Source organism: Emydura macquarii, unplaced genomic scaffold, assembly GCF_026122565.2.
Source record: "Emydura macquarii macquarii isolate MOO-44397 ecotype Brisbane River unplaced genomic scaffold, CSIRO-AGI_Emac_v2 contig_1551, whole genome shotgun sequence".
Classification (NCBI taxonomy): Eukaryota; Metazoa; Chordata; order Testudines; family Chelidae; genus Emydura; species Emydura macquarii.
Window position 1 is genome coordinate 7,863,492 of NW_027131688.1, and position 21,646 is coordinate 7,885,137.

At 53.4% G+C, this 21,646-nt stretch overlaps 1 protein-coding gene across 1 annotated transcript in view; it reads right to left on the reverse strand.

The window, feature by feature from the left end:
- NID2 (nidogen 2) overlaps positions 1-21,646 on the reverse strand; it is a 44,174-nt gene that overhangs the window by 2,964 nt on the left and 19,564 nt on the right. Inside the window, exons 6-18 of the mRNA XM_067555179.1 lie at positions 21,384-21,629; positions 19,845-20,045; positions 18,869-19,099; positions 14,715-14,858; positions 12,684-12,812; positions 10,768-10,911; positions 7,696-7,815; positions 6,674-6,916; positions 4,756-4,977; positions 4,013-4,182; positions 2,149-2,278; positions 1,609-1,780; positions 493-650 (exon numbers count right to left, since the gene is read on the reverse strand). Of these exons, the coding sequence (XP_067411280.1) occupies positions 493-650; positions 1,609-1,780; positions 2,149-2,278; positions 4,013-4,182; positions 4,756-4,977; positions 6,674-6,916; positions 7,696-7,815; positions 10,768-10,911; positions 12,684-12,812; positions 14,715-14,858; positions 18,869-19,099; positions 19,845-20,045; positions 21,384-21,629 (2,310 nt within the window). The remainder of the gene's footprint in view (positions 1-492; positions 651-1,608; positions 1,781-2,148; positions 2,279-4,012; positions 4,183-4,755; positions 4,978-6,673; positions 6,917-7,695; positions 7,816-10,767; positions 10,912-12,683; positions 12,813-14,714; positions 14,859-18,868; positions 19,100-19,844; positions 20,046-21,383; positions 21,630-21,646) is intronic.

Sequence of the window (21,646 nt, forward strand, 5' to 3'; positions counted from 1 at the left end):
TAGAAGTTAAATTGTTTCATCTTTCCTTTAAAAACAAAAATCTCCTACTACCCCTGTCCAGAGTCCATATCACTTCCACATTCTAGTGCTCTAAACTGGAAGCCTTTGTTCTGCATACTGCCCTCTCTCACTGGCTCTCTAGTGCTGGTCTGCCCAGCATACACTCCGAGAAGACGTCACACTCCCCTGCCTGGGTGGTAGAGGAAAATCCATCCAGAATGTTTTAGCTGATGCTCCCACAGTTAACCGGAAACAACATTACACAGCCCCAGCCTGACCACTTTATTCAGTAGGATATTTTTCAGAAGTCAGATTTAAAAGGCAAAAATACTATACTTTCATATTTAGACAGGCAACGTTTGAAAAAGACCCCCCGGCCCAGTTTTTTTAATCAAAAGGGGGATGATGGGAAGTAAGAAGGTGTATGGAGAATTTTTAAAGATGAGATTTGTTTCCAGGGTGCTTGTTTCAATCTGTATTATCTTAAATTACCTGCATCTGCCCAGCAAATCAGTTTGGAGAAAGGGTCAAAAGTCAAGCCATTTGGTAAGCCAATGTCTTTATTCACCAGAATCCTTCTGTTAGCTCCATCCACGGTTGAGGTTTCAATTTTTGGTGCTTCACGATTCCAGTCTGTCCAGTAAAGGTTGCTGTGGCGGAACCAATAAACAAACCATATTAAGGATTGACAGTGGGTGAACCAATTTCAAACAAACAAACAAACCAAACAGGATTGCAGTAACTAATCAGAAAAGTTCCAAACCTCCCACTCTGCTTTACGGAACAGATCGTTAGCTGATCTGAAATTCTCTAAAAGGAAAGCTGAACAAGCTCCAAAAATGTTTTTACAACTGATCATTTGCAATTATTAGACTAAAAATATTCTTCTCTAGTTAGGGCTAGTCCCATTAACTTTCTAGATAGTGTCTGTTCATACATGGGCTATTATAAACCATCTTCATACAAAACATGTTCCAAATTGGCACAAGATTCAACCCTTTTAAATCTGAACACTGAATATCATTTGCAAATTTAGCCAAATACTAAATTAGTAAATAAAAGGGGGAAATGCACAGGGCAAAAGTGTGTCAGTCTCTGATAGTTGTGATCCTGAGAGCTTCTTTCCTACACACACTTAAGGGAACAGCTAGCTGGAGTGTGTGCACACGAGAGAGAGAGAGAGATGTCTATGATTCCAGACATTACCACTCTTGCTTGCTTTGCAATTATGTAGCATTTACTCATTATTTTGAGCAAAAGGAGTTTTGTCACAGGCCATCCACTGATTAATAAATTACTGTAGAGGGCAGCATTTACACTAGGAAAAATCAGATCACTAATTCCTCAGTGCTTTTCCAATGGTGGAAACCCTAATGTAGCCAGGATGCCAATGTACTTACTAGCAGGTTTGTCTAACCCTGCTCCGAGACCTGTCTACACTATAGCTTCCACTAGTGGAATGATGCTAGTGGTGAATTATGCACACTGCCAAGCACTGTAATCAGTTGTGAATCTCGTTTCATTCCAACCCACCATAGGTACAGAATGACACAAAGGTCTGTAAGAACACAGCCTTCTACAAAACCTGGGTGCTGTGCTGCTGTTTACCCTCTAATTGCATCCACCGTGATCGCCCGTGGATTCACGAGGTCTGCGTCAAACAGCACTCTGCGCTCTGAACCATCCAATCTCGCACGTTCAATTTTGTCCAGGCCGCTGTCTGTCCAGAACATGGTTCTGCGGAAGTGGTCGATGGTGAGTCCTTCGGGACTCAGTACGCCTGGAAGGATGTGCAAAGAGGAGCGCTGTGAGTATGTGCCCCAAGGGAGTATTTCATGATGCTACTTGGCATTTATACAGTACTTAAAATTCTGTAACGTCATGTAATTACTCCTCCCAGTACACCTGTCTGCGGGTTTACTATGATCCCTGTTGTGCCATCTTGCTCGGTAATTACAGCCCCTCTGTCCCGCAAGCTACCACAATTTGTGATGCCTAATTGGGTTACAGAGAGTAATCAAGTCAAAATTGGGATCAGAACAGAGAAATTCCTCATCCCCAGCCCACTGTGATTCTGCTAGGTGCAGAGCAGCTTCAATGCCTATATTCAAACCAGCCCTATGAAATCCGAAGGAAATGGGAGTTTACCTGAGTTAATAATGGTTTCAGGTTCAGCCCCTGGTTCTAAACTTGCTCGGTTAACTGTCCGACCAGCAACATCTGTCCAATACACCATTTTTTCTCTACAGTCATAATCTAGTCCAACCACTATGGAACCCTGTAGGGATTTAAAATAGATATTTTACTTATTCTCCTCCCCGCAAAGGTATTTACATGGCTGCGGCTGATGGGAGGCAGAGCCGAGTCAGGCAATCCTGCATGGCTGGCGCTCCGTGTTCGAGCTGCAGTTTGTCACTTTGGGTACAATTAGGTTAAAATGATCAGCCTTTCTGTGTGCGGGACTAAGGTGGTGAAACATCAAAGTTCAAAATGTGTGGCTGTATTTCAATTAAACCGGATGGGCCAAATTCTCTGCTGCTGTAAATGGCTGCAGCTCTTATCAACGTACCTTGAGTTGTAGCCATTTACCCCAGCGGAGAATTTGAACCAATATATGTGTCTGACTTTTGTTCCGTCTGAGATACCCAAGCTGGAAGAATTTAGAATCACTTCATTTGCTTGTTACTGTCCCCATTTTGCTAGTTGCACTGTGTAAGGATTTGTTCTGAAACATTTGGGATTTCTTTTTTAAGACAAATATCCAAGGCACATGTCCATCTCCAGCTGTGCTTTAAAAAAATAAATAAATAAACCCCCAAAACCCTCAGGGATCAAGCTGAAACTTCTACAAGATTGTAGCCAACACATGTAATGACCTTCAAAATTGCAGGAGGGAATATTTCACAATTTAAGTATATTTTCCCCAAGAAGTATATTTGCGGGTCATTCCCCAACTCTTCATTTCTCTCTACGTGTTTGGCATCTTTTGAGATGAGATGAATAAGTGGCTTGTCTCTACTGGGGGTAAGAAAAGATATAAAAGGAGAATGAACTGTGGAAAGCTTCAAATACTTTCTCAGCTGAGTATCTGAAGCAAAAGTTTGAACGGACATTACTGTCTGCTCTCAACTACGTAAGTGAGTGAATCGCCTACTTAGCTTTAAAAGATACATTGACAGAGCAATGATGTGGATTATGTCTTAAAAACAAACTGGGGAAAGGAGGCCAAAAGTGCAGCCCAGGAACATTGAGAGGAGGGAACAGAATGCTTGCCAGCCATGTTTCTTGGGGAGCGGGGCCAAGTGACTGGGAAAGAGGAGGGGGCTGTGTTTTATACAATAGGCATGACAGGACAGTTTTTGTCTCCTGTTTTCTGGTAGGTGGAACCACCACACCTCCAAGAAAGATTTTAGTTTATCAGATGGAGAGAGATGACGGCAAAAATGAAATCATCATCCTTATCAGTAAGCTATACCCACTCTATGTGGGGCTTTGTCCCCCTCTAGTGGTGGCCGGCCCACATCGAGGTTGATGAGTCTACTAAAGCCTTGTCTATAAGACCGGGGTCTTTCAACTCAGACAGCAGAGGCACATACAATCAAAGCCAGAGGTCCTAAGGTCAGTCTCTGCGATGACCACACCCCCAGGGACATGGTGTTACAACCGCTGGCCTGTACAGGGACCTGAACTAGGAAACTGCAGGCTCAAGATGCGCTTCCCCGGCCAGCTGGAGCGTGTAAGCCATGTCCGCTTGGTGGTGTGCTCTGTCTCCCTCTGGTAGGGGCTAGGCCACATCGCGATTGATTAGCCTGCTACAGTTTTGACAACAGAACTGGGTCTTTCAGCTGAGTCCGTCAATTTCCAAACGACACCCCCACCCGGGGACAGTGCAGTTGTACACACAGAGCTCATCTCCCAAGGCAAAGATTCTGCATAGACCTGGCAGAATGCAACACGCATCCTGTCAAGCCTGAGCTGCTGGATTCAACGCATTCTGCAGAAGATACTTTACATGCAGCGAGAGCAGGGTCTTTGCCGTCTCTTTTTGGAGCCTCGTGCCGTTCAGAGGTAAATAGCCTATCTGCTGTCCCTGAGCATATAGCAGGAAGGTGCCTGCGGCCGGCGGAGTCACATCAGGACGCGGAGAAGGCTGGACAGTCGGAGGAGCCAGGCTGGGGAGACCTGTCAGTCAAACACAAACGTTACAGGTGCATTGATCTCTGGAAGGGGGAGATCAGCTGTTCTAACCAGAGTTCAGCGTGACCAGAGCTGGTTGGAAAACGTGTGTGTGGGGTGGGGGGGGGGAGGGAAATAATCTTTTTCCCCTTGCCCCCCCACCACATTTTCTCAAAACTTTGTTGTGATGGAAAATTTCCCCACCAGCTTTAGACTCTGGGTAGGGGTAGGGGGGGTGATATCTTTTACTGGGGAGAGAAATGTGCTTTGGAGCTGCACAGAGTTCTTCCTCAGGTCACACAGTTCTGAAATCTACCACCCCGGCATCTCAGCTAGATGGATTACAATTCAGCTTCCTAATGATCGATGTAGGTCCCGATCCTGCACGGATCCCACGGCAGCATCAGGGCCTTGATGCATTATATCCTCTGATCTAACCAGGCCGCTTTCGTACAGTCACTGAGCTGTACCCGAGTGAACCTGCTAGCACTAGACTAGCGGCAGTGTGACTGCATGAAACAAAAGGCGGGTTAGTGCGACAGAACACCCTCCTCCCCCAGTAAATCATTGGGCTCTTACATGGAGGGGGACTGCCCGGTTCCGATCTTGTTCCTTGAACCTCTCTCCCACTTTCATCCACGCACCAACAGTAGCCACTGTTTCCATGGCACTGCAGCGGGTTAAAGTTGCCCAGAGCATCACACTGGGGCACGTACTGGTCTTCGCGCGGGCTGCCACCGTAGTGCTCGAGAAGGCTTTGCCGCCAGCGTTCACACATGGTCTGTGGTCTCCGCGTGGGTTCTAAAGTGAAGAGTAAGCGGTTATGACAGGAGAAGGGCCAGAATTTGCTTACAACACACACACACACACACACACTTTTCACCATTGCAAGGTTTACCCGGTTTTCTGCACCATGCCCATCAATGAAGCAAAAAAAGGTTTAGCACCTAAAACATTAAACTCTAGCTCTTAATGGAGAACATGCAGGGATAGAAATCCTGCTCAGACTGATTTAGAACAGCTTTCACTAGGGCAGTGTCCCTTTATGGCTGTACCCAGCCATTGTTCCCAGCCTGGGTAATTCTAACCAGTCCAATGCCAGCCTTGGAGATCAGTGTCAATGAAGAGATGTTTGGGAAGGTAAATGAGGGGACAGAAGGTGTGTCAAATACAGGAATTTGACTCTGGGTTGGTCCCTGGAAACTATCTGAGCCAAAGCGAAACCCTGCAGAACTTCAGTTTTGTACAGAAGAGTGGAAACTCTTGCTTAATCTTTTAAATGCTTTCATAAGGCTATAAACCCCTACTCCGAAACAAGAGGGATGGTTTCTATTTGAATTATTTTCTGAACAGCTTTTGGCACCAGTTCGCACAATCCACTGATCTGAGTGCAATTTGGAAACTGTGAATGCTGATCTTAAACTGAACCATCCCTACTCGTGTGCCCAGAAAGACCAAACCTAGCCAACCCGAGAGCACAGTGCAGGATGGGCGTGGATGGAGAAATCCCTTTTGGAACGATGCAGCTCTGACCCAGGTGCTGACAGAAAAGCATCTCACAACCTCCCTAGAAAGTGCCTTTGCCTTCAGGTAAGAAAAAAGGCTCGGATTTGTGGTGCTGGGATCTTGAAAAGAGGGAAGAGAAAAGGTCAGACCAAGGAGCTTCCCAACTCAGTGACCCCTTTTTCCTCCCCAAAAGCACTGGGGAGCAGAGGCTCAGCTCCTGAAAAGGATTTGGGTGCTTAACTTTCAGTGATTTCAAAGGAAGTCAGGCGCCTCAATATCCTTACGCATCCGGGCCTTCAGCCTCCTTTGACTTCAACAGGAGCAAAGGGTGTTACATCACAGGATCAAGCCCTGCCCCACATATTTTGCCTTATTCAGCTGACAGATTAGTAGCAATCATCTATTTTAACTATCATCTGAGGGGCGTTAATACCCCTGCCACTATGGGCCCAATCCTGAGAGGTGCTGTGCACCCATACCTGTAGAATTTTATTTCAATAGCCGTTAGGAGCGCTAGGTGGTGTACAAACACATAGGGAGAGATAGTCCCTGCCCCAAAGAGCTTACACTCTATAAAGATGTAAAGTGACTTACGCAAGGTCAGTGGCAGAGCTGGAAACAGACCTCATGTCACCTGGCTCCCAATCCAGTGCCCTGGCCCACTGCCATCAAATGTGGGTGGACGAGGGGAGGGGCAGGGAACAGGTCTCAAAGCCTCAACATCAGCCCCTAACCAAGGACTCATATCTACAGCTCCTTCACCTCCCTTTCCACCACCCCCGGGGCAGGAGCTATGTATTGCTCTGGAAATCAGATGCATTTTACACTAGATCTGGATGTACACACTGAAAAGCAGGTTTAATTTTTACCTGCGTTAAGGATCAGCACAGGGCCCATGGCCTCTGCTGAAGGGCCAGCTTTGTGCTGCTGGTAGCCCATTACAGACCACTGCCGCTCACATGGTAGCCCCAGGAGGGCAGGGATCACTCACCTGGTGTCCTGCATCGCGGAGGGGTGGTGCCGGGTGGGCTTCTGCTGCCAGCGATCTCCTGCCCAGCTCCATCCACACACCAGCAAAAGCCAGTGCTGCTATGACACTGCAGTGGCCTGTAGTTCCCCTGGTCGTCGCACTGGGGTATGTGGAGCCCCAGGTGGGCAGAAACCCCTTGAAGCCCAGGTGCTGGCTTTGGGTAGCGGCGCTCCTGTTCGCACAGCGTCAGTCGCTGGACGGTTTCTGCCAACAGGTGCGCAACAATGAGCAGGCAGACAGAACAACCAACGGGTAAGACAACAGAAAATCAAATGCCCGTGGACTGCCTTCCATCCCACAGCCCCTCCAAGTTCATTCTGCACAGCCCCTGGCCCCTGGCATCTTTGGGAGGGATGCAGAGAGTAGGGTTCCCTCATCCGTAGGCTGGGAAACTGAGTCACAGAGAGGTGAGGTGTTGTGCCGAGGCCACAGGGCAAGTCAGGGGCAGAATCAGGACTAGACCCAATGAGTCGCAAGTGCCGCTCCCTCGCTCTAGACACTAGACACCGCCCCCGCCCCCACCCCACCTGACAATCCAGCTTCTTTTACTTGCCCACCTTTTGAAAGGGCAAATTTGGTTTGGGGTCTTTTTCCAGATCTCCCCCCGCCATGGTGAACACTGGCCAAACCAGGCAGCTAAGCTTTGGCCACGTACATACTCCAGTGAACGGTGCTACAAATACTATAATCAGCCCGCTAAAGTACTCATGAATTGTTCTTCACCGGGGGGGCCTCTCCATTTGAGCTGATGGAGCACGTCTGGTAGCAGTAGTAGGCAGTTGTCCTCTAGTGGAGCAGCCAATAGAAAGGGGAGCCTGGTACACGTTGCCAGTGTGCTCAACTAAAGCTCACCAGGCTCATGTGTTCAGTGTTTTTTGCCCAGCCTGATTGGTGCTGGGTGAACAGTAGCAACATGGGCCGGTCCTGACGTCCACACCGCATCACGCCTTCCGCAGCAAACGTCCAAGCCCTTGAGCCCTTACCAGGTGCGCACTGGAGGCCATCCCCTCGGTAGCCTGGTTTACAACGGCAGGAAAAGGAGCCGGGCGTGTTGGCGCAGGCGGCGGCCTGGTGGCATCTGCCTTCGGCGCATTCATCCACATCTGCGGGCAGGAGAGGAACACGTCCGTGACCCGGCACAGCCACCGGAGCGCTAGCTGGCCTGTCTGCGCACGGGTGGCCGCTCGCCGGGCGGGGACAGGGTTGGCTCCATGCTCAGCCATTGCAGGAGGATGAAAGCAAAGGAGGGATTCGCCCTCGTATCGAGAACCCCCCCCCCCCCGCAGCACACCGGCTGGCCGCACTGAGCTTCCACGAGGAGAAAGCAGCAGGCTGGAGCCTGGGACGGCCAGTGCCTCCCCCCCAGCCGGCTCCACGCCTTAAAGCAATCGCGTACACGGCCTTGAGTCCCGCTCCACGGGATTGCTGGGCACGTTAGACGCGATGGGCCTCGGGCGTCACTGCTTTTCGGCTGCCATCTCTCGGCCTCGGGAGGGGAGGGGGGGTGCCCATCACCGTGGCAGCGGGGCACCTCCCAGCAAAAGCCCCCACTGCTGGGTCTGCGGTGTCAGAGAGCTCAGCCAGGATGGAAGCGGCACAATGCAAAGTCACGCGAGGCTGCGTGGCTGATGCCAGTGGTACCCTGACGCTCTCCTCCATGGATTCCCCCGTCAGAGCCCCAAGCGGGGCCATCAGTTGGGGGGGGGGGAGGGGGTCCCCTCCACTTCTGACAGAACCAGCCTAGCCCCAGCCATGCCTCCAGCCCAAGGACCATCCCGGCACTGCCGGGCCAGCTGACTCAGGGCTGGCCACTCCAGCACAGCACCAGCTCCTGCACGCAGGGTGCCCACTTCCCCTCCCCCAACCGGCCCAGGGAACGGGGCTTCAGGATACGCGTCCCGAGCGGGTCCCACAGCTGCTTCCCGCCAGCCTCCCTCCAGGAACGCCACGGGGTCGGTGTAGCCGTCACCCCGCCTGGAATTGCTGGAGCTCTCCGACGCCCCAGGCTGCTCGAGGGGGATGCTAGCATGCGCTGTGAGCCCCAGACTCAGACAAAGGTGGGGAAAGAGCTCCAGGCCCTAGGGCCTATTGGTGGGTCCCACTAAGATCACACTCCTCCCAGGACCCCCCCCCCCCCCCCTGCCTCTCTGCCCCACTCCTCATCCACCGCTCTGCAGCGGCCCCCTGCTGAAGCTCCTGGAACCCTCTGAGCAAGCGAAAACACCCAGCCGGTTCTGCACCCTGCCCTGCTCTGACTAGTCCTCGGGGACTGGCAGGGCTCCGGAGACGCTACAGCAGGTCTCCCACGCTCAGGGCCATCTGGGCTGCCCAGCCTGCCGGCGCTCCCTTCCGCGCCCCAAGGCAGCGACACGTTGCATGCAGCGATGAAACCGTGCTGCTGTCCAGGCTTCCCCAGTGCGCAAAGATCAGGGCAGACGGGTGCTTCCAAGCCAGTCAGCTGCGCTGAAGACGTACGCGACCCGGGTTGAGGCCAGTTTGCTTGGCGGGGGCTGGAGGGGGACGGCTGGAGATACAGAGCTGGTTGGCAGCATGATCTGCTGCTGTTTGGGTGATTGAAGGCAACAAAAGGGACAGAGATCGCTACTTCCCACACACCCCGTAGTCCAGCTTTCTAGTCTCCAGCACAACCCCCGCCCCCCGGCTCAGCCCCACGGGAGGGAACGTGTAAGTGCTACGGGCTAATGCAAGGAAAGATGCCGGGTGGGGGTGGGTAGGAAAGGCAGCACATCTGGCGGGCAGGGAATACAGCGGCCAGTTGTTTTGGAACAAATTGGGAGTGCTAAAAAGAGAGAGCGTCACGTGACCCTACGCACAGGAGCGCAGCAGCTACGGGGCCAAGATGACAGGGGTGAGCACCCTGGGGGAGCGGGTAAGCAAGAAAAATATCCCCCGGCCACCTGCAAGTCCTTGAGTCAAACTAAAAAGCAGCCCCGTTCTCCACGCCAAGGCGCTTCCCCCCAGTTCTGTGTTTCACAAAGTCTCGGGTTACCACAGACGTTCCTGGCTTTCAGCAGGAAATTCCCCGGCCGTTTTGTTCAATGACAGAGTGCCGGCCTGGTCAGTTACTCCAGCGGGACCTGAAATTCTGCTCCACAACAAAACTAATCCTTACACTGACCCTCGGCTAACGTGTTCTGAAGTGTGAAACTCAGCTCTTTGGGGGGGGCTTACTGGGGGGCCAGACAACACTGGGGAGGCCACATTTGGAGTATTGTCCAGTTTTGGGCCCCCCACTACTGGAAGGATGTCAACAAATTGGAGAGAGTCTAGCGGAGGGCCATGAAAATGATTAGGGGGCTGGAGCACAAGACTTATGAGGAGAGGCTGAGGGAACTGGGCTTGTTTAGTCTGCAGAAGAGAAGAATGAGGGGGGATTTGATAGCAGCCTTCAACTACCTGAAAGGGGGTTCCAGGGAGGATGGAGCTAGGCTGTTCTCAGTGGTGGCAGATGATAGAACAAGGAGCAATGGTCTCAAGTTGCAGGGGGGGAGGTCTAGGTTGGACATTAGGAAATACTTTTTCCCTAGGAGGGTGGTGAAGCACTGGAATGGGTTACCTAGGGAGGTGGTGGAATCTCCATCCTTAGAGGTTTTTAAGGCCGGGCTTGACACAGCCCTGGCTGGGATGATTTAGTTGGGGTTGGTCCTGCTTTGAGCAGGGGGTTGGACTAAATGACCTCCTGGGGTCCCTTCCAACCCTCATCTTCCATGATTCAGCGTAGAGGTGGGCCCAGAACAGACCCTCGGCTCCAAAGGGCCTCTAGGGGGGCGTTCACAATCTGAACCCAGAGAGGCGGCTGAGTTTCGCAAATGGCCTCTCTCTTTAGATCAGGCCACGCCAAAATCCCCTGAACTTTGAGTCCAGATCCAGATTGCGCAGTCGGAGTCCGTCTCGAATTTACTGTGTCGTCACTAACACAAACCGGTGTCTCCCCCTGACTGTCCGGGCAGAGACTAGCGGGGAAGCGCTCCAGAGGGAGAAAGGTGGGAAGGGAACCTGCCCTCCTCCTGCCAGGCCGATCTGAGCGTACATACCAGAGCAATTGTGGCCGTTGCCTGTATAACCAGCAAGGCAAACGCAGCCGAACGAGCCGCCTCCGTGGTGAATGCAGCGGGCGCGGTCTGCTGAAGCGCAGGTGTGCCGGCCGTCTTCACAGGGGTTGGAAGGCGGGGGGATTGCTGGAAAGGGAACGACACAACACAAGGCCTGTGAATGTCCCGGAGCTCCCAGCTGCCCTTGGAGAACTTGTCTCCTAGACTTGAAGGTCAGAAGGGACCATCGTGATCGGCTCGTCTGACCTGCTGCAGATCACACCCACAGAACTTCACCCGCCCACCGTGATAGTCACTCAGCCGGAGGTTAGGGGTCTGACGGCCTCGAATCACCAGAGAATCCACCATTTACACTAGTGTAAACCTGCAAGTCACCCGTGTCCTACACTGCAGAGGAAGGCGAAAAACCTCCCAGAGTCTCTGACCCAGGGGGAAATTCCTTCCTGACCCTGAGGATGGCCATCAGTTAGACCCTGCGCCCGTGGGCGAGACCCACCAGCCAGACAGCTGGGAAAGAATTCGCTGTAGTGACTCAGAGCCTCCCCGGCTAGCGGCCCGGCACTGGCCGTTGAGGATATTGGCTGCTAGCCGCCGCGGATCGGTTGTGTGCCGCCGCAGACGGTCTCAGAGTTTGGTATGGCAGGAGAGAGGCCCAGCCCCGGCCCGTCAAAGGAAGAGGCACATCAGTTTCCTGCAGTAAAAGCGTCTTCCCCTGCGGGAGCTGGTTTTACGCCGTCACAAATAACCAGCTGCTAGCCAGACCCGTCCATCCCACTGCACCTTCACAGGGCAAACGGGGAAGCCCCCGGTCTAGGGGATTCCCCAGCCACTGCAGAGCATCGCCATCTCTGCTTCCACACCCACTGCACGGAAGGGCATGGCCGGGCCAGAGTATGCTGTGCTCTGGTGATGCCCTGGCTATGCAGCCCTCGGGGAGGGGGGAGAGGGGGCGTTACAAGCCATTCCAGCCCTCAGGCTGTGTAACTTGTGCTGACGGCCCTTCGCCAGGATCAGGCGGGCAGGATGGAGGTGGAAGGCCGCCTTTGCCCGCATCCCACCTTCCAGGGCACGTCTACACCACAGAGTCAGCCCGGGCGATTGGTGCCCAGGTCCGCGTATCAAGTAAGCCTAGCCCAGGGGTGAGCAGCCCACCTGCAATGCCCCGCGGGTGTTACTGGGTCCTCGCTGGCGCTGCGCTCCCATGGGCGCGTCGCTAGGACCACGGGCTGCGCCCCCAGAAATCCGAGGCGTGCAGTGAGCCAAGCCACTGTGAACGGTGGAAGAATGTCTGTGGACCCACAGGGGCATTGTGGGAAGGGACTGGAGGACTATCAGCACTTGAGTGATGCAGCCTGCATCCTCACCCGAGTGAAAACAGCCCCCGAGCGCTGCCCTACCCTCCCGGACGGGCCAGCTAGCCTGGGTTGAAAGCACCACTGGACAGGTGGTGGTTAGGGCCACCCCCTGGGGGAGAGCTTGGACTAACGCCGCAGTGAAGGCCGGAGGGGAGCCAGTAACACCCGCGGGGCATTGCAGGTGGGCTGCTCACCCCTGGGCTAGGGGTCCTAACTCCGTCACCCTTACACACGTTAATTGACACTTAGACGCGGCCCCCCTGGGAACCCGTGGGGCAGCTCACACGAGTGCGCTTGCTGGCCCAGGTGAGTGCAGGCAGCCAATCAGCCCCTCAACGTTTTCCCGCTTCGCTTTGGGAAGAAAGGAATTGAAAATGCACAGCCGGTGCCTGGGCCGCATCTTGATTTAACTGAAAGGAGCAAAGCTCCCGCTGACTCCAAGGAGAGCAGGATCCTGGGAAAGAAGCCGCTGGCACTAGCGTCCAGGAAACGTACAGCAGGAAAAGGAGCGGAAGAAGACTCACAGCCAGGCTTGACACTTACGCACACACGTCTGTCTGTCAGCTGCAAGCTGGTGTCCGCTCGGGCACTCACACCGGTAGCTGCCTGGAGAGTTTATGCAGAGGGAGCGGTGGCCACATCTGCTGATGCTCTCCGCACACTCGTCTATGTCTGAGGAGGAGGAGGAGAATCCAGTTACACAAACGCCTGCAGAAACGGACGGGTCTAACGTTCGCTCGGCCGCTTCCCAGGCGCCTTAGTGCAGTGGTCTCCATTTAAAAATCGCCTGGGCAGGAGTGTAAACGTCTCTTTACTAACCCCAGCCGAACTCTTTCACCCCCTTTCCACTGTCAACTACGAAGAGCGAGAGAAACATTTGCAGAGGTTTTTAAGGGGAAGCAGCTACACTGCTAACAGTTGCGGAGCTCTTCCACGTACTGATAAACAGCAGCTCAGTCTGAGCAAAACACACAAGCTCCCCTTAAATGCACGGCGCCCGATCTCATCTACACCAGCGTCACTCCACTGACATTAGGAATGCTGTTCCCGAACTGCACGAAAGCCACGGAGGGCAGAATCAGGCCCAGAATATCCCGCTTGCCACCAAAAACATGTGGCTATAATTTCCTTCCTTCCAGCAAAATTCTTGGAAGACCTTCTCCCCCCCCCCCCCCATTATACTGAACATTTTTAGAGCAGAATGACTAAGCTGGAGCCGGGCCAAACCCCCCAGCCACAGCCCCCAGAAATTTTGGATTCCAATTCCGCAGCGTAGGCCCAGCGCTGCTAGACTTCTGGGATCTATTCCCAGCTCTGCCTTGGACTCACGAAGGAGGCAGCATGGTCCAAGAGACCGAGCACAGGAGACCTACAGTCTAGTGGCCCGAAGAGCGACTGCAGGCAAATCATTTTGCCTCCCTGCCTCGGTTTCCCCTTCTGTAAAATGGGGGTAATGCTGCTGATCTTCTTGGGGCTCTCTGGGCGAAGGAGGCGACCTGCTAGGGAAGTGTTGTTGTATCACGAGGTGGCTTTTGTCAAGTCATAGGCCCAGATCATCCAAGGTACCTAGGAGTTGCTCTGCTCAGCATCACACCCCCGTCTCCCCCCAGGCCAGACCTCCAGTACAACTCACGGGGCAAATTAGGCTCTTCAGAAGCCAGCAAGCTGGGGGGGGGAGGGCTGCTGCGAAAGCTGGAAATGCCAAGGAGAGGGGCTGGGGGAAGGGGGGGCGCTCAGGTGCCTAAACAGCTGACCTGGCGTTCCAGGCCGAAGGGCCAGAGACGGGCACCTCCCTCTGCTCGGCTCGGCAGCAGCGACCCTGCTCCTGGAGACAGGCCCCTGAGCCGGGTCAGTCACCGAGGAGGCCCAGGCCCAAGCGGCTGAAACCATCTCAGTCGGCTGCTCGCACGGGCCCGCCCCGCCCTATGTTTCTCCGCCCCCCGCCGCGGGGCCCGGCAGGCAACAAGCCCAAGCCGTGCTCCGAATACCTCTACAGGATCGGGCCCTGCTGGCGGGACAGGTGTCCCCTGCCTCGTTTGAGGACCCTTCAGCACTCCAAGCCTTCACCGCGAGCAAGGGCTCCGCGCAGCCCATTAGCTGGGAGGGGGCACTGGGCGTGTAGGCAGCCTGGCAAATGCCAACTGGTGGAAACGTAGGCGCTTAGGGGGGTTAGGCACCTCCTGAGCTTTGGAAATGCCGGCAGTGCCTAAATGGTGGAGCTGGGCACCTAAAGACCTGTGCGGCTCAGGGCTGTAGCCGCTGTGTGCCTCAGTTTCCCCATAATCACGATAATTCCCTTGCTTTGAGCTCGTCAGATGCAGAACGCTGGGAACGTTCTCCCTAGCTGAGTGACATTACAAATCTCCCTTCGGCCATTCAGGAAGGACGTGCTGAGAAAAGCCAGGTGGCTCATTGCAGACCATCCAGCCTGCCCCGCAGCATTCAGGTGGCTCATTGCAGATCATCCAGCCTGCCCCGCAGCATTCAGGTGTCTCATTGCAGATCATCCAGCCTGCCCCACAGCATTCAGCCGGCGATCGGGCTAGAAGACCCCCAGCGGTGCCTTCCACTTACCCACGCAGTCTCTGCCGTCTCCCCGATAGCCAGCCGTGCACTCGCAGGTGTAACCCAGCCCGAGGCCCGGCTGGCAGCGCGCCGACGTGTCACATGCATGGGTGCCATCGTAACAGGGATTCACATGGCTCGGGCCGGAGCCGCCTAGATGGGCAAGAAGGGGAAATGCACACTTGGATGAGGAGCCGGGAGAGATGCAGAGGAGCCGGGGACGGGTGTTTATTAGTGTTATTCTTTGTATTCGTGTAGAAGTCAGAGGCCCCAACGGGGATCAGAGTCCCCACAGACGCATGGCTCGAGGGCCCCTGCCCCAAAGGGGTTAGCATCTAAACAGACAAAGGGCAGGAGGGGAAACAGAAGCGAGGTGACTTGCCCGCATGTACCCAGCAGGTCAGTGGCAGGGCTCTCCTGACTCCCAGTCCAGGGCTTTACCCACTAGACCACACTGCCTCCCAAGGGCCCACAGACCTGTGGCACATGCTAAGGCATCAAGAGGCTGTGGGTGCAAATGCAGCTCATTAGATCGCTGGCACACAGAGCAGAAAGGCAACATTTTCTAGCCCACCAGGCCAACCGCGCCTCCGACATTCTGCTCGCCCGACTTGTCGGACAGGGGGAGAATGTCCCTGTGCAGTGCAGATCTGAAGAATTTTGTCCTAGAGGTGCAGAAAGACCCGGGTACACAATACAGCAGAAAGACTTGGGCACAAAATGCTGTTGTATTTGCACCAATGACATCTTGATTCCTTAGCCCTACAGGAGGTGGTTGTCCTGCCTGATCACCATGATCCTTTCAGGCCTTGGACTCCATGAAGCATAATCTGGAGGGCTGGATCGTGGTTTCACCAGAAGCCCTGAGTAAGGGGCTGGGTGTAGCTGTGCTGGCCAAGGCATGGGGGCTGGGAAAGAGCCAGGACTTCACCCCCTCCCCATCTATCTGTGCAGGGAGCAGGGGCTGCTCTCCCGCCATGCTGGGATGTGGGATACAGGTAGCCCACACGTGGGAGCACCTGGGCATTTTACAGCTCCTTACTCCCCTGCGGGAATGCTTTGGGCCAGAGACACCTAGCGTATGTTCAGCCCGAGCGGTTCTAGCAGCAGAATGCCTGCTAGCGTTAACGTGACTCCGGCAGCTCCAACCCAGCATCCTATGGCTGAAAATGCATCAGACCAACGCGGGGATCATTCCAAACTGTGGAGACAATCCTCCGGACACACATCATCTGGCTTTAGGGGAGACTGCTGGGGCGTCCGCTGGCTGTGGGCCAAGCACAGCCTCACCGACAAATCCCAGCTGCTAAGTCAAGGTCCAACGCCAGCCTTCCGCGAGCGTGCGGCGGGGTGGATCCGCTTTTGACCCTTTACACGGATAAGGGCTGGCTCCTGAGTTTGGAGCTGCCCATGGATCTGAATCTCCCTGAAGTCCAGGGGTGCTGGGATCTGGGTTTTCAAGCCCGTCTCTGCCATCAGCTGAAGGCTTGGGGAGGGACGCTTGGTAGACTTGGATGTAATATTGGCATAATTAGCTTGCTGCAGGCCCCGGACGTAGAGAAACTCCTGCGATTACATTCACACCACAGACTCTCTCAATCACTCATGTTTGGTGGAGGTTTTGCTCTCAAAGGCTCTGCGTCCAGTCCATAATTGCACTTGGCTAACAAACAGGAGCATCCTTCTCTGCAGACTTTACGGCCTCTCTTAAACAGTTTGATTTCCTGACCCCAAGATCTGGAACTAATTTACTTGCTTGGAGCAGGGAGCCGGGGCAAGCTTTTGCTCAAGGAGCAGTCATTAAGCAGAACACCCCCCCCCTGCTGCCCGATCTGCTCCACGCCCCCTGGGAAAGGAGGGAGATCTCTACAATCCCTGCTGCTGCTGCCCGGTGCTAGAGGAAACATGCTCTGTGAATTCCACGCCGTCAGGAGGGGAAGAAGGGGGTCCAAGAATTACTGATTAAGGAAGGACACAGCCCTTTATTCCATCCTCCTGGAAACAATGGGGATCCCAGGAGGTGCAGGCAGCTGTGTTGTTCTGCATGCCTTCCAAGGAGATAACAACCCCCCTGGGAAGGACAAGGAGATTGGGTTTCAGGCACTTGGCTCTCCTAGTGTGAATATGGGATTACCAGCTTTCTGCTCTTCTGGCAAACAGGAGGCAGAAGAGGAAACGCTCCCCCACCTGACCAACCACCCACAGCTCTGCCTGAAGCAGACAGCTCTCGGGGTGCGCTCACCCTCCCCCACATTTACATTCCAGCCACACTCTCGGCCCTTCTGATTTTGGCTACTCTGTCCTTTTGCCGCTGAAGGCGATATGCAACCCAACAGGTAATGGTGCCTACGCAGCGGGTCTGATGCTGACAGGCCCTGGATGCACACCAAACAATGCCCACTGTGCGTGCGGTATTACGCAATACCATCAGCACCACCTACCACCCCCCACCCCGCTTCTGCCCCAGGCAATAAAAGGTTGCACAAGGAACGCAGAGATCTGGCTCCAAATCTGATCCTGGACAGACTCCAAGAAGAGCGTCTTTTCGTCTGTTTTTTCTTGGGCAGCTACGGCAGTAGATTAGAAAGATCACACACACACACACACACACACACACTCTCCTTCTCCCCCCTGTGCACAGAACTCCCAGTAAAGTTTAATGTCGAATCTGCTTTCGCTATAGAACAAAAATAAAGAGGCAAAACCGTGGAATTTCCATCCCGCTCTACTACAGTGTTCTCCTTATGCGGTGCAAGAAAGGAATGAAATGGCTGGACTGGTAACACACGGCTGTCCTGGTGCATTTTTGAATGAGACCCCAAGTCTGTTTGCAGATGTATTATCCACCTAGCAATTCCACTCTCTTCTGACGCAGTCTGAGGACCCCACCAAACTAGAGTTGGGCGGAAAAATTCCCATTTTTGCTTCTTTACTTTTGTTTAACAGCCAAAGCTGAATCTTGTGAGACTTAACGAAGCCGGTGGGATGTTACCACTTTCTTGCATCAAGATTTGAAGTCGTAAGAAGCAGCAATAGGCTGCTGAGGAATGGGATTTGTTGCATTTCACACTACGGGCCACCATGACAGCATTGGCTATGCCAGCATGGAGGCAGAGTCCTTTGCCACAGGAAGGCAGGAGGATGTGTGTGGGGTGGGGGAGGAGGGCAGAAAGGGGTCTTTGCTTTCCACCTGGCCTGTCACAAAAAGTTTTTTCATAGCTGGGGAGAGGGATTGCATGTCCAACCAACCAACCAACCTGCAGAGTTCTGCATTTCAGTGCTGAGAATAAAACTCTGCACGAAGCAATACTCGGTGGTTAATTTGGACCAGCCCTGTCCACAGCTTTGTACCCCTCTGGGCAAAAGGCTGAGTTTACAGTGGGAAAGAGCTGCATAAAAACAAAAGCATCTCAGAGCACAGCATGTGCCTGCCAGAGAAAGCCAGGCTAGTACCCCATGCACTCACATTTCATAGCATTTGCTGTGCAGTGGATCCTGCAGGAATCTATCAGAATGGCCATCTGCTTGGCAGGCCAAAAAACATAATCCTTTCGTAGTAATCGAACAGCAGAGAAACAACGCTGCAAACACAGGGAGTTCAGGGGTGTTTTGCCCACGAACCCACAGCCTGAATAAGCTCCACAGACATTTTCTGTGTGTGTGTGTGTGTGTGTGTGTGTGTGTGTGTGTGTGTGTGTGTGAGTGTGTGAGAGAGAGAGAGAGAGAGAGAGAGAGAGAGAGAGAGAGAGAGATACACATCTGTGTTCCTCACAGGAATTGCATCATTCCACTGCATGCACCGGTAATTACACACAGGGTGAGCCTGCACCTGGGACCACGCGCCTGTGCAAAGGAGTAAAAATCCCCCTTGCCCTCTTGTATGGGCTACCCAGCCCAGCTGAGCCACTGCAGGGGGCGTTGCAATTTACTGCTAGGAAATCACAACCCCCAGGGAGCACAGGGAAGCAGGCAATCTCGGACTCAGAGGCACATGTCCTCCCAGGGCTAGTCCTGGGGGTGCAGCTAACTGCCCTGTTCACAGCCAGGCCTCGGGTCACAACGTAGCCCACAGCAACGAGGCATCCCACGGCTGCTGATCTTTGCTCTCCTGGCCGCATGCTATTTTGGGCCAGCCGGGAATCTGACCCTTTTAACCAGCTCACCTTCACTGGAGCCAATCTGGTTGGTGATGGCATAGCGCAGGACGCGTTCCCCGTCGCTGTACAAGGCGAAGACACGATCCACGCTCAGCTGCTGAACGGCTGGAAGGGCCCTGCGGTGGCGGGTGGGCGGGCAGTCCTGGTAGGTAATGTTCTGGCGAAGCTGGTAGGCAAAGGTCTGGTTGATCCTCCCAGAGGTGAGGAAATACTGCCGGTACGCCGTGGAAGTCACAGCTGCAAGACAGCACGAAGGAGGCCGCTCACACAAGCGTGCATTAGCGTAAGGAGCTGTTGTTATTTGCACTGCAGCAACACCTAAAGGCTCCTAAATACTGTCGCTCTTCGGAGAGGTAGCCCTGGGCACTGCCATGCTGGAAACCTAGTGATTTCACTATGGAGCAAGCATGCACAGCACCAGGGGTGGGAAAGGCTCAAAACTGACCTCTGCAGCCGCACTACAATGGCAGCCCTCCATTCTCAGGCTACAAAAGCCAAGTCAGGGCTCAGATCTGGACATCAAAACACACCCATAATTCTGGGCTGCTCAGTTCCCGGCTTTTGGCCGATCACTTCGGAGAGGCAGAGACCACTGGAAAAATTCAGGGGAGGATTTTGCTCTGGGATTTGGATTCCACCTGTGTGCCAGCCCTTTTCAGCTAGAAGGATGTCACATGAGGCTTGGAGTCTCGGAAGTGCACCAAGTCCTTCTGCCTGGAGAAGGAAGGCGTCCCCAAACAAAGGGGAAGCGTGAGCCATTCAAGGAAGCAATTTCTCTGCAGATAATAGTGGAAAATTTTTTTAAATGGCCACTGATTACTTGGGGGGAAAAAACAAACTCTGCAGAGCATTGTAGAATTCCCATGTGTCTGACAACATATTGTAGACAAACACCACCAGCATGGCTTCTAGCAGGCTAACAACATTTGTTCTATAAAACAAAGAACACAATAAATGAGACTCTGGGCAACTGAAATCATACCTGAATGAGAGTAGTGGTAAAGTTCCTTGTAGGGGGCAATGTGGACGGTAAAATTCTCTGGAATAAAAGGCACCTGGCCCTGAATATTTGTTTGAATGCTTAGGTAGTTGTCTGGACCTAGGCCGTCAGCTGTTTGAGTGATATGGACCTTCTCCTCTCCTGGATAGAAGGTGACTTCCAAATTGTGGGTGAATTTAGCACCTACAAAGAAAAAGGAAGAAAACTACGCCCCGTTAGTGCTGTTTTAAAGGATAAACCAATAATATATGAACTGGGTAAAAAGATCATATCTGAGACCGAGAACACAAGCAGAGAGTTAGCACCAAAAAACACCAGTCAATAATTCTGACCTCTACTGAAGAATTTTGATTCAAGAGGCTGTTTTAAAGATCAGTATGTGCTAACATCACACACATCCTCAAAGGGAAAACTAATCAGCTACACATCAGAGTTATTAACCCGCACAGACGCTGCTAGTCGCTTGGGTTTCCAAACCCAAATTTGCACTATTCAGAAGCATTGACCAAATTCTTTGGCAATAACGTTTTGGGTTTAAAGCCTGGGCCGACAATGGTGCAATGGTATCACAGGGGAATGGAGAGTCTGCCTCGTGCTTTAGCTTCCAAGGATGTGGGGTTGGGGAGTAACCCGACGCAGTGCACTTAAGCCCGGATCCTCAGAGGCACCGAGGTGCCTATCTCCCATTGGATATGAGCCTTAGTCCCCAAAGGGGAAAATGCCTCTTGCTACTGTAACAAACCCGGAGGCTATTACAGGAGCGCTCCAGAGAAGACAAGCCAGAGGACGGTGGATGTCACATAAGGGGAATAAAAAGGAGGAACAGGGTTAGGGTTAGGGCAAGGTTGAAAGGCACTGGGTGTGAGGAGAGGAGGGAAATATTTAAGGAATACACAGCCATTACACAAAACAACCTGGTCACACCCCTGTAACAGGGTGGCGGAGGCCTGGCCAAGCCAATTAACAAGAAGCCACATCTGGGTTAGATCAGGGGGTTCCACCCAAAGGGCAGCAGGAAGCCACAGTGCCGGGGGTTGTGAGAGTTGCTGAGACTACCAGAGGCAGGCGGATTGGCAGCGGGCTGGGGATGGAGCCTAAACCCAGCAGGGTAATGGGTACGTTGCTGTTTTCAGTTCTGGTTGGAAAAAAGAAAGAAAAGCCGGGCCAGGAGGGCCTGTGCGACCGGCTGTTTGGCAGGAATGTAACGGGAGAGCCCTGCAGAGGGAAGAAACTGTTAGCAGAGCACCGCAGAAGCACCCGTGGCCATGAGGGGGCGCATGGGAGGCAGCTGGCCCTACCACAGTCCTCACAAGTAACTCATTTCCTCTATTGATAGAACCGGCCCCACAATTCTGGAGATTCAGAAGACGAAAACAAGCAGCACCTCAGAAGGCACTCGGTACTCCTAATGATCAGCTGTTCCACGCCAAGCCTGTCACCTTTAAGAACCCCCCTTAGTCAACGGGCCCTGGACCACACCCGGTTTGCAAGACATGCTCAAATGCGACAGGTCCCACTTACCAGTGATACTAAAGCCATTCTCGTAGCCTGGTTTTTCTAGAGCAAAAAGCCAACCGAAGAGCCCTCCGATGGGCGTCAATGGCATCAGAGCGCGAGCGGCTGGCTGAGGCACATGGCTGATGGCGGCGTAGGCTCTCCCGTCATTTCCAACTATATAGGCATGCAAATCAACGGCACTGAACCGCACGGGCGTTTGTCCCACCAGGAGATTCCCACTCACTTTACCGTTGAGACGGTGCACGGCCCCTGAGAAGATGACAAAC